The sequence below is a fragment of the Leptosomus discolor genome, chromosome 1, assembly GCF_034619465.1.
Source record: "Leptosomus discolor isolate bLepDis1 chromosome 1, bLepDis1.hap2, whole genome shotgun sequence".
Taxonomy (NCBI): Eukaryota; Metazoa; Chordata; class Aves; order Leptosomiformes; family Leptosomidae; genus Leptosomus; species Leptosomus discolor.
The window spans coordinates 6,690,438-6,702,736 of NC_141391.1; the positions used below are offsets into that span (position 1 = coordinate 6,690,438).

The 12,299-nt window shown below is 47.2% G+C and overlaps 1 protein-coding gene across 3 annotated transcripts; it reads left to right on the forward strand.

Moving 5' to 3' along the window:
- Positions 1 to 341: 341 nt before the first annotated feature.
- On the forward strand, positions 342 to 12,299 carry HIKESHI (heat shock protein nuclear import factor hikeshi). 3 transcript variants are annotated; one of them, XM_086475780.1, is made up of 6 exons: positions 342 to 398; positions 841 to 951; positions 1,264 to 1,444; positions 7,186 to 7,337; positions 9,808 to 9,926; positions 12,197 to 12,299. In XM_086475780.1, exons 1-6 carry the CDS (start codon positions 369 to 371, stop codon positions 12,249 to 12,251), a joined length of 648 nt encoding a protein of 215 aa, XP_086331906.1. In that variant the 5' UTR covers positions 342 to 368; the 3' UTR covers positions 12,252 to 12,299. The 3 variants fall into 3 exon arrangements, with proteins under 3 accessions (XP_086331906.1, XP_086331914.1, XP_086331918.1); XM_086475788.1 differs by lacking the exon at positions 841 to 951 and having other exon boundaries at positions 1,207 to 1,444; XM_086475792.1 differs by lacking the exon at positions 841 to 951 and having other exon boundaries at positions 1,207 to 1,444; positions 9,868 to 9,926.

Here is a 12,299-nt window from a genome sequence, read left to right on the forward strand (position 1 = left end):
CCTCGGACCGAGCCTTCCACTTCCACGGCGCGATCGACGCCGGTTTCGCGGCGCAGAGGACGCACAACCGCCCTCAGCGCGGTCAGTCACGGCTCGCTCCAGAACACGGAGCCGGGCACGGCAGCGCCGGGGAGCCGCAGGGCCGCGGGGGCGGCCCTCTCCCCTCCGCCCCACGGCCGCCCCGCCGTACCGGCAGGCGAATCCCGCCTCCCGCCAGGCCCCGCTCCCGCCCTCCGCCCTCCGCCGGCCGCGCTCCGGAAGTGACGCGGCGGCGCCGGGGTGAAGCGGGGCGGGTTGGTTTCCGGGAGACGGCGCCCATGGAGGCTCCGGAGCAGCGAGGCGTCTGAGGGGGTTCGGCGGCCGCCGCCATGTTCGGCTGCCTGGTGGCGGGCAGGCTGGTGAGCGCTGCCCGGGCCGCGGGCGGGGCCCTCAACCCGCTCGGGGCCGGGCTGGAGCCGCCGCAGGGCCGCCCCGCGGGGCTCGTCCTTCCCCTCGCCCGGCTCCGCCCGGGGCTGGCCCCCGGCAAGGGCGGGGGGGGGGCACCTCGCCGGCCTCCTCACGCCTGCCCGGCGCCTCGGCCGGCTGCTGCCCCTCGTCCCCGGGGGCAGCCGTGCTGTAGAGTCCCGGTGCCGGGAGGCGGTGGCCGTCCCGTCCGTGAACGGAGAGGCTTGGGCTCCTCGGAGACAAGCTGGGAGCTCAAAAGAAGCTTTTTAAGGCTAGATTGTGCGTTGGCTGCGAGGATGTGGCATCTCGGGTAAAGAGGAGGGTATCTTTTGCTCTGGCATTTCGCCATCCTGCTGCTGCCTGTCTCAAGGTCTATTGTATTTCCTATGTGAACAGGTTTCCATGATCCTGGGGTTGTGCCAGCCAGGTGGTCAACAGCCACTGCTTATAGACTTGGCAACCTCTTCTGCACCCTATTTTCCTCCTACGCACATGGGGAGCGAAGGTATCCTGATCCTGTAGTCCCGGGTGGGATATATGTTCAGCGCAGGTAGAACGAGAGTGTTGTGCCTTTTTGGTAATATTTTTTGCAGTTGTTCTTCTGCTGTGTTTGACTTTTATCTGGCGATTTGCTATTTAGGTTAGTACGTTCCTCACGTTTTGTTATGTTCCACTTTAGGTGTGTTTCTGTAAAAGGAAATTCACAGTTGCAGTCAAAGATGAAAAACATCATGATACTAATACAGGTTTTGTTCTCTTTAGGTACAAGCAGCTCCCCAACAAGTGGCTGAAGACAAATTTGTATTTGATTTACCGGACTATGAAAACATCAACCATGTAGTGGTCTTCATGCTGGGAACTATACCATTTCCAGAAGGAATGGGAGGATCTGTCTATTTCTGTTACCCGGACCAGAGCGGGGTGGCAGTGTGGCAGCTGCTGGGGTTTGTCACTAACGAGAAGCCAAGTGCCATCTTCAAAATTTCTGGTCTGAAATCTGGTAAGACTGGTAAAACGTAGCAGACTGTGAAACATGTGCCTGCATGAGGGGGTAAATGTTTGAAGGTGGTTTTGAACGAAAAGCTGCTCGTAAAAGCAGGCCACCGTGTGTTTTCAGATAGTTCCGAGCAGATGTGGTACTAGAAGCAGTCTGTCAGCTTCGTGGAAGTCTGTCTGTGTGTTTATGTTCCTCATGACATTTCTCACTCGTCTTCTCTTGCGATGCTGATCCAGAAATCCCTTTGAGCAGGCTGGGCGTGTGTTCCAGCGCTTCTGCATAGGGAACCTGAGGAAGAATGACCCGGTACCTTCCGTAGCGCGGGTTTTAGGCGCTTTCTTTCAGCTTCCCCTGTTAAGCCGTTGTATTCTGTGTAGGCACAGAGACAGGTTTTGTGATGAGCCGAGTCTGACGCAGTGATTGCAGCCGGCTGCTCCCCGTTCGCTGTGGTTGCACCATAGAACTGTCCAGCAGAGGGTGTCGTCATCGGAAAGCAGTTTTCCAAGTGGTTTAGTGTTTCTGATACAGACCCGAGTCGAAGAAGTCTGACTGGTATGGGAGGCAGAGAGTGCTGGTGCCACCTGAAGTAGGTGCGAGTGTGTTTCCCTAAATATATGGGGGGATGCCATGCTTATTAGAAAATGAAGTGCCCCAATGGCACACCTTTGCCTTATGAAAGGGACAGATGGGTCAGTCAAGCAGCTTGAAGCGTTACGGTGATAAAGTAATACCCATCTTTTGTAGGCTTCAGTGTGGTCTACAGCCTGAACTTGGATCTCTGCTCGGTGTTGAGGTTGCTGTGATAAAATGTAGTCGTGCATAACGTGGCAAGCTTCCTTTTGAGTCAGTCCTGGAGGGCGGTGTGGCATCAGATAAGGGCTCTCAAGATGCAGAGCAAAATGAATTCTGGTCGTAGGTGTTCCTCGGGAATTTGGGCTCTCTTCCGAAAAGAGAACAGGCAGAGGAGGCAGGGGTGTGTGTGAGGGGCATGTGTTTTTGTGTATTCCTAAGTTGTGTTATTGGTCAAACAGTAAAGTGTGTCGCCAGTTCTTTTGCCACCTGTTTCTCATGCTGGCTTATTATTGACCTGTATTATGTATGACATAATGCAGACAGCTTCATAGGAAAACATATTTTTTGTGTTAATCACTTTTTGCGTGATTGAGGGCTGCTCTTGAGGAAGAGCTCTGTGACGTGGTTGAAAGCATCTGCAGTGCCGTGAGGCAGCGCTGTGCTCGACCTGCGCCCCACCGTTCCCGTTGTTGCTCACAGCTCGCTCTGACTGTAGAGGCAGTATCAGCTACACAGCCTGGGTTTCCATGACCATAAACAGTTGTACAATGGAGACGACTGTGAGGCTGTAGGAAGGGGAGGCCAGAGAGGGATTAGAGAGAGCTGGAATTGTTGACAGACATTATTGACTGTTGAAATCGGCGGTTTGGGTTTAACCCCTTGTTGAGAGGAACAAATGTGTGTCCCTGTTTGTCAGCTCCCAGGACGCAGCGGTTGTAGCAGCGTTTCTTGCCGTGTGATGAAGAGAGGCAGCATGTTTCTTCCAGCGGCCAGCTGAAGTGGGATAGTGTTTTATTGCACAGACTTTGGGAAAGGTTAAATGGATCACTTGCAGCTCTTCTATCAAGTTTATGTTTAGTGTCTGAAATGCCGTGGAACTGTGCAGGTTCTGTGGTGTTTATAACTTGCCCACATTGGATGTTGTTGTAAGGAGCGGTTGGGCTGTTAAATACAGTATGTGGGGATGTGGTGGTAGACTTCTGGACTACAAGGGTTGAGTGAAGTGGAGTTGCCCCAGGTTTTTTTTTGTTTGCTTTGCTTCTTTCCTCCCTCCTGTCCCGTACTCACTTAGGAAAGGCAGTGCAGGTGAACATGGTGTTTCCCAGGGGGATACCGGGAGGTCGTCTCAAGAGACGAGCTAAAGGGGAAATCACTTTTGTGGAGTGCACTCGTCAACGTGCAAAAGTGATTCGTGGAGTAGAGACTAAATTAAGAACTTGGACACTTTTTCCTTGACTGCAGGTGCTATTTAAACTCCTGTAACCTTTGAATAAGACATTTCCAGATTGGGCCTTGAAGGTGTCTCACGGGATGTCACAGTACCCTTTAAAAGATTCCTTTAGAGCTCTTCTATAGCCATGAAGAGTTGATAGAATGGTGTCTCTTAATAGTCTGGGTACAAACTTAACACATCTAAAAGCAGGCTTTTCTGTTGTTCTTCTTGCTAACTTTTAACCAGCCTTAAAAGCTATGCTGTGAGGCTAGAAATGGGTGTGCTTGTGTGCTTCGTGGGTTTTTTGTGTTTGGTTTTTTGTTGTTGTTGTTGTTTTGACCCCTTGATTTAGTGAGTGAAGTCTTGCATCTGCTGATGTTGATTGTAAGTCTAAGACTCAAAGGCCCAGAGTCTCCAGCATTATTATGTGTTTCTTTTTGAGGATTAACTGTCATGTAAGATGGTGACTGGCTTTGCTATGAGCATTAAATCTGAATTTTATTCTTTTTTTCTCTTCAGATGCAATCTTCATGTTTGTTGGAAATAAGACTATTATATCAACTTACACCCGCCCCTGAAACAAAATTGGTAGTTGGATTTCATGCTAAAAGCTGGATAATGCGTGTTTGCGAGGTTTGGCGTTTTTCTGGTCGTTTCCCTGCCCCCCAGTGGGGTGGCAGTCAGTGTGTATTCTTTCAGGCCCTTACTGCTCCTGGATTTTTCATTACAGGTGAAGTGTTTAACAGCCTGTAGTCAAGGCAGAATAGAGTATTTCTGGCCTTCACAAACCTGAGTGCCTTCTTTAGAGCCACGAGGAATAAAGTAGCAAGATACCTTTGTGAAAGAGGCGGAGTCGATCTTCTGAAATTGTGCAATTTCTGTACTTGTGTAATAAGCTGCAGCTGAAATCAGATGTTGTGGTAAGATCCCTTGGTGCCTGCTGGAGCTGCACTGGTAGTGCTGACTGTGTGCATTTCTGAAGGTCACGGGCGTTCCTGAAGGCATCGCTGTGAGGTTCGTTGCTCAACACGGAGTCGTGGTCAGTTCTCGTGGTGCCACTGAGGAGGTCAAGTTTTTTGCGTGGGCTCCTGCAGAGCGTGGCTGCTCTTGGAGGGCAAGACGCAGGTTCTGCTGGGTTTTGCCACAGGTGTTGTGTTTAGGTCGCTTTGGAAAACGTTGTGTGTGGAATGTTCCTGCCTTTTCAAAGCAGGAGGTTAGGTTGCAGGGAAGCAGTTTGGGCCTAGAGAGTCAAGCTGTAGAAGAATGGCATCGCTGGCAGTTGTCTCTGTTAGTTACTGGGCAGTTGTCCCTGTTACTGGCTTGTCTGTGCTTTTCAGATCTGCAGAAGAGTAATGGCGGGTAACACGTTAGTGCGTGCAGTTATATTCTTCTCTGACTACGTGTTGTTTTACTGATTGAAAGCAGATGAATTTCATGTGATTGTGCATAAAGAAGGGGCTTGGAAATACTCCTTGCCTTGGAGTTGTGAGGTTTTTTTATCTTCCAGTTGTGCCTGGAAGTGCGGGAGAAACAGAAAGTGAACCTTGGGCTGGGATGTTGCACCCTTACTGGGATATCCTGCTTGTCAGCAGGATAAAAGTTCCAGGACGGCCTTTTCCATCACAGGCCTCTTCTGCCGTGCAGCATGCCGTGGTGCTGCTTTCTGCTCACAGGTACACCCTCTGATACAACGTCTGCGTTCGAGGCGTGCACGTGGGCAAGGTTTTTGTCACAGCTGGGCCGAAAGGCAATGAGGGCTCGGTGCCTTGAGCAAAGAGCTCAATGGAGTGAAAGAAAAGGGTGGAAAAAAACCCATTTTTCTGATTGCAATTGCTCTGCTACGACCTAATTCGTTGGAGAGCGTAGGGTCTGCATGAGAAAACCTGAGCTTGTGTTTCAGTACCAAGTACCGTGCTGTGTTCCCTCTGTCTGTAAGGTTGGGAAGGCGAATTGTGAGAGCCAAGCATTGAAAATACGGAGTGTGTTTCAGTTGCTGTAAGGGTGCTGTTCTCTCACCCTTCTCGTTTGACATCTTTCCAGGAGGGGGGTTCCAGGGGCGTGCGTGCAAAGTGACAAGCGTGGATGTGTTTTGTTATTTGGACCGTGTCTTTCTGTAGCGGTGATACGTTCTGGTGGAGCTGGTTGCTTGAGGATGTTAAGCTTTTATTGTAAGTGTCAGCTTCTCAGGTGAAGGTGTTACAAGATGTAAAAATTCTCTCCAGGTCTATTGCTATTGGGACTTTTAGTAATGAACTTGTGTGATATTTGGTTTCTAATAGATTTTCTTTCTTAATACTTTAATGAACTGTACATTTATCAAGCAAGCATCTATCTACAGTAATGGCTGAGAGCATACAGTAATGGCATGTCTCAAAAGTGCTTCTAAGTAGCATTTCAGGAGATGAACTCTCTTCTTGCTGGCCCTGTGTTAAAGTAACAGTTGAACAGCAAGTACCTCAGTTGTAAATGTAGCACTACAACGCAGTTGTAGGATCTAGGGTGAAGAGTAACACTTGGCTTCAGCTGAAAAAGGCGCTGGGTTTGTGAGTGTGCTTTCCATCTCAGTTTGCTATTGGCTTCTCTGTGGTAATGCCTTGTGTCCCTGCAGGAGAATGGTCAGGTTTCCAAGATCTTCAGTCTTGAGCCTGAGTTTGACTTCTCAAACCTGCGCTGGTTTTGCTGGCTGAGTTTCTGACCCTGGAACTAAGTCAGATGGTGCTTTAGATTTCAGTCTTTAGCCTTTCTTGCAGCTCAGTGAACAGGTGGTGTTCACTGGTCTGTGGGACAGCTCTTGATTAGTTTTGCTTTCTCCTGCTAGTAAGAGGCCAGAGGGTGCTACCGGAACATCACTTCTGTGTGAAGGCGGTACTTGGCTGTTGTGTTCTTAGGTGTTACTGTTTGTTTACTACTGGCATTGTGGCCCCCCTGACTTTTTCCTGTGTTCTCCTTTACAGATGCTGACAAAGAGGAGTGTGTGATTTAAGTGACTCTAGGTGCCTGCCATTGTTTGCAGAGACCCCAGCTGAAGCTGGGACTGAAAGTACTGGTTAATATTCAGTTGAGACAGGTCAGAAGTGAGCACAGAGGGTTTTTCTGCCTGATCCAGTGTTTTCTTTGTGGCTTTGGCAAAGTCAGAGGCCTTTTCTGTTCCATGGCTATTTCTTTGACCTTTGCTACTGTTGGTGGTTTTGAGCAGTTCAGATGAGACCTGGGGCTGCCCAGCCCTCCACAGGGACAACTTTGAGTCACAGTGGTCCTGAAATAATGCTCTCCATTTTGCAGTGCACAAACGGGTTCACAAGAACCTGGTTTTGAATGAGTGACTCGCAGTGCAGCAGTGCTGCGTGTTCCCTGTTCATCTGCACTTGTTACAGCGTGACTCCAAGGCTCAGTTCCTATGCAGGAAGGTTCTGCTGTCCTTTACTCACAGATTGTATTTTCTGTTTAATCCTTTTACTTCAGAGCAAGCTTTAAAATTATGTTTTTCCTTTTTTTTTAATAGAAATTTCCTTAAGATCTGCAGTGTTTTTTAAATGTACCTGTCACACTGTTTCATCTGTTGTGCGTGTGTGTACTTGTCCTTGTGGGAGGACTGTGTGATTTTTCTGCATTTCTGAGATGGGGAGGCCTCTCTGGTGGGAGCTGAGTACCACTTTCTACAGAACAACCACGGTGATTTAAGTAACACGGTCTTTCCATGTGTGCCAAATCTAACGTGTGCTGTTCGTGGTGCTTTCAGGGAAGGGAAGTCAACATCCCTTTGGTGCCATGAACCTCCCTCAGACGCCAACGGTGGCCCAGATTGGAATCTCAGTGGAACTGCTGGAGAACCTGGCCCAGCAGACTCCTGTTGCAAGTGCTGCTGTGTCATCCGTAGATTCATTCACAGAGGTAGCTTGGACGTTCTGTTTTCAGAAATTCTCTGCACTACGGAAGTCTTAAGAATTGAGCCTCTGAAGAGCTAATTAAAAAGAATTTTTTAAAGAGCTGCTATGGGTGGCTGTTGGTTTGTCCCCAGCCTAATCGTTGTCAGATCATTTGGCTGGATGCTTTGATATTTTGAGATGACTTTTTCTTACACTGGAGAGCTATGTCTCCCATAAAGGGTTGGATTTTGTGTGCTCAGTGGAATCAGGCCAATAGACTCCCTTGTGTTGATGTAGCTCTGCTGTAACTGTGTTTATGATACTTCCTTACAGAAGCAGCTGTGACTAAATGCACGTAAGAGACACTGGATCTTTGGCGATCTGTAGGTGCTGGAACTCCAGTGCATAGACTTGCAGGGATGGCCAAAAATTATTCAAAAGTCAAGGCAGACGCAGGCGTGGATGCAGATAGATGTCCAAGTGTACCACCAACCCGTGAGAAATCCTGATGCAGTTCTGTAGAACTACAGAATCGTGCACTCTCCCACAGAAAGGTGTGGGGTTTTTCCCACTTCTTTCACTGTGGACGAGGCCTTGGGTTGCAACTCTTGCCATTTTTTTACCCAAGCAAGCTAGATCTGCCTGGCAGGTCTTGCTTTCCCTAACACTGACCACTCTGACGTTATCTTTTAACATTTCAGCGCTTGCTGAGGCTTTTCTTGAGGCTTTCTTCTTTTTTTTTCCTTGTTCTTTTCTTGCTCGCTTTCCTTACAGATGCTTGCTGAGGTAGATGCTGATGTTCCTTGGTAGTTTATACACATAATACCTCCAGTTACCTAATGTGTCTTGGAGAAAGTGACTAGGAGGTGACTGACAGCTGGTTTTGTACAGTGTGGTTAACTGAGCTTTTCTGGAGTTGTTGGGGGCAAGTGACAGCTAAATAATATTTCTGATTCCACCAATTTTTATTATAGCAGTAGTTAAGTCATGAGGTAATAATGTGCCACTTGAGGTCACTTGCAAAGGTGGCTGGTGGATCTTTCTGGGAATTGTATTTAAAGGAAAAAAAAAACCCACCACTTCATGATTGCAGAACTTTTTTACAAATGTGATTTCTAGTTAGGTGGATTTTTCTGTTAAAACAAGAGTAGCATCTTAGCTGAAATTGTGTGTTGCTTTCAAGGAATGCAGTTGAGCCAAAGGTTGAAGTAATAGTTCCTCTTACAGAGAAAATACATACAGTCATAGCTGAAGGAAACCTTTGAGGGAGTAGATGGCAGGGGAACGGGATATGACTGGGAGTATGTTTGTGAATGACGAGTTGCTTTTATTTAATACTTGGCATCATCTGTTTGGAACTGCTACACTACAGCAATAAAAGTTGTAGGGTTTTTTTAAAGGCAAAATCATCCGTTGCTACTCTTAAGTTAAGGGGTTGCTCTCCCACTACATTTTTAGTAAGCTTTATGAAGCTTTATGATTGTACATATATTTTTATATATATATATATATATAGTTATATATATATAGTTATATATAGTTATATTGTAAAAAAGTTGTGTGGAAAAAAAGTGGGACAAAAGCACATAGTTCTGCATGTGAGTGGGGTGAGACTGAGGGTAGGCTCCTGGGTTCTAGGACATGAGTTCTTCCACTCATGTTGTCAGAGCAGGTGGAGGGAAGCACGAGAGTATGCAGATACCACCCCAGGCTCTGGTTTCATCTCTCATTTCACTGTCTACAAAAATAGTTTGTTCTCCCACCAAAACAACGCATACTTCCTTTAAAATAAAAAGAGTAGGGGAAAGAAGGGAGGTACCAGCAGTACCAGTGTCCTGCAGCCTCATCCTCTGCACGTGGGGCTTGCTACTTCTTGGCCTCGCTTTCACTCTTTTACTTCCTTATTCCTACAGTTTAGGAGTTTCCTATGCATCTCTTTCGTGTTTTCCCCAGCGAGACCTTGCGGCAGAGGACGCCAGGATAGCAGCCCTTCTGTGGTGAAAGCTAAAAGGAATTTCCCCGTTGCTGGAGTCTTGACGATTCGTAACGAGGCAGATGGCAGGGTCTTCAGCTGGCTTAACAACGGGTGTTTTGCTGTGAGCTGGAACAGCAGCCTTGCCCTGGCCTGCAGTTCTTCTGATGGTTTAATTTGGAGGAGAGGGAAAGCTCTGGTCACTGCATCACTGTCACAAAGAGAAAATGTTCTTCCCAAAGCTGTTCATCCAGTTGGATGAAATTGGGCAGGGAGAGGGTGAGTGAATATTCTGAAGGTGATTTCTGAACGCTGGATGGATCTGAGGGCCAGACTGAGAGTTAGGATGTGTGGGTCAATTTAAAATGAACACCCTGGGACCTACCGTATCTGCCTTCCCGTGGTGTTTTAGATGACAGTGTTAACTTTACTTCCTGTAGGAGTTGTGTATCTGTGAAACTTCTGCACAAAAACTCAAACTGAGAAAGGAACTTACTTGAACTGTCTCTCTGTTTTATTTCAGTTCACTCAGAAGATGTTGGATAACTTCTATAACTTTGCTTCCTCGTTTGCTGTTACTCAGGCACAGATGACCCCAAATCCTTCTGAAGCTTTCATTCCTGCCAACGTGGTTCTGAAATGGTAATGGCAACGATCGCTGGCAGCGAGCGGTCTGTTTTCTGGGCGTTAAACCAGCTGATTTCTGGGTATTGAACGACTGTCATGCTACTCAGTGACATGACTCAAAACTGTTTAAAAGCGTTTGTTGCTGTTTATCTCAAGTCTCGGAGGTTTATTTGCCAGCATCTTCCTATCAGGTTTTTTTTAGTTAAAGTGCCGTACAGCCTACGACATGGTTTTGCTTCTAGAAATGTCGCCCTTGACACGTGGATTTGCACTGTGTTGCTGATTATGCAAATGCTCTGGAGTCACGGGAAGGCAGAACCCACTGATACTTGTCAGTTTGTGCGTATTTGTTATGCTTGGTCTCTTCCCAGACATAGTTCCAGCGTAGCTACGTTGTTTAAGAGTGTGGCAGAGGTGGAGAAACCCTGTTCCTAGCTGACCTGGTTCTGTCGCCAAGACCCTTGAGCACAAACACAAGCGGAGAGTGGTTTTCCAGGGACTGGTTTAAGAAGTAACTGCCTGTGGGGTAGCCCATGTGAACTGCAGGCAGCCTGTTAGCATGTCTGAAAAATGCTTTCCTACAGTTTATCCTTCTTGAGCCTCTACAGTACGAACCTAAACCCTCTTTAAACCAGCATTGTGGGCGCTCTGACTGCGGTTTTATCGCTAGTACAGATCTCAGGAATATGCAAGGGGTTAACATAAGCAATGGATTTTCTTTGGGAGTGTAACTTGGTGCAGATCCCTTCTATTGAGAAGGTAACTCTACACACTTCATGAATCTATGGGGGTATCCATAACGTCCCTGAGGGAAACCAAAGGGGAGAACAGGCTGAAGAAGGAGGGTAATGGCTGGTCATTGCCTGGGTGATGCTGAATTTGCTTTTGGCTGTTGTTCAAAACTGTAGTGAAGTGAGGCGTAACTCCAATGAACTGAACTCATTTGTGTATAGGAATCTGTTAACGTGATTACAGCCACAGAAATCCAGCAGGTGTTGGCTCTGTTCATGTTTGTGAGCCGTCATAATTTGTTTAGAGCGTGTAATGTGTCAAGTATCTTAGGTCTCTAATGGAATGGAATTAATGGCCTGATTGGAATGGAAATTCAATAGTTTGGCTTAGAAACTCATTCATAAATAAGTCTTTCTAATTTGAGTGGGTTTAAAACCTTCCAGAGTCTCTTCTCATTTGAGTTGGGTCAGGAGCTGTGAGATGGAGGAAAGCCTTTTTGTTTGTTTTCTGTCTCATCGGCAGTACCTTTTGGTACCTTACAGCTTGGGTTTGTGGGGATTGCAGGGGGGGTTTTAGGCTTTTATAGCTCAGAGCCTGTAGGTTTTTGGTTTTGTTTGTTTTAGAAAGTCACAGAAATTACTTGCCCTGTTTCTTCACTGTAGGTCACTAATGAATTCTGATGTTCAGTTTGTTTGCACTTTGCTTGTTTCTGTGGGTATGGAGAGTGAAATTAGGACAGCACGTGTGTGTATGTGATTCCAGTATGTGCCAGAGAGTTATTTTTCCTCCTCAGATTCTACTAAAACATTACTGTATATAAAAAATGTGGAAGTTAGAATTATTTGGCGAGGATGGGAAAAATAACAGGGACTACTTTCTCTCAAGGTTTCTTGAGTTGTCTGAGTTGTCTCAGTCCCTCTGCCTTACCTGTGAGCAGGGTACACGCAGCAGCGAGGAGGAGATCCTGAGGCGGAGGCTGTGGTCTCTGTGCCGTCCTGCTCGCGTCTGTCCTGTGAACCGAGCAGCGCGAAGCCGGCTCTGTGCTGCCTCGGTGGAGCAGCACGGAAGGGGTAGGACAGGGACGGCAGAACTGGACTGGGAAGCACTGGTGTTACCTTGTTTTGTCCCAGTATTACAGGGTATCGCCAAATGGCAGGATTTCTTGGTTGGGTTTTAGTGGGGTTTCTTCTGTGAGATACTTGGCCGGATTACTAGGAGGATGGGCAGCCACAGACCCAAACTTCTACCTGCCCCAAACAGTGATTTCCTAGCCCAAAAAATGTTATTACAAAATAGCCACTTCCAAGTGGCTTACAGTTTTGCTAATAGGCATCCATTGGGACAGGCTTTAATGAAATAGTGTTTGACATACACAAGCCTCACTGTGAATGTTCTTGATACGGAATCAGAAAGGAGGATTTTGGATTTACTCCCTTCCTGGTGTGGAGTAGATGTGATTTATCGTGTTTTCTGCATAGACTAGATTATTTGTGTCATTGTTGAAGCCACTGTATTTGCAGCAGCTTTTGGGGTTTGTTTGTTTGTTTTTCTAGGTATGAGAACTTCCAGAGACGCCTGACACAGAATCCTCTCTTCTGGAAAACATGAGCTTACGTTGTGTCATTCAAAGTGCTTTCTAAACAGTGTTACCTGGAA

Bases quoted from the DNA above. Each gene is read 5' to 3' on its own strand.
- HIKESHI (XM_086475780.1), top strand. From the start codon at position 369: ATGTTCGGCTGCCTGGTGGCGGGCAGGCTG. The intron at 952-1,263 runs ATCCTGATCCTG...GATTTACCGGAC, and splicing joins CGCACATGGGGAGCGAAGGT to TATGAAAACATCAACCATGT. The intron at 7,338-9,807 runs GTAGCTTGGACG...GTTTTATTTCAG, and splicing joins CCGTAGATTCATTCACAGAG to TTCACTCAGAAGATGTTGGA.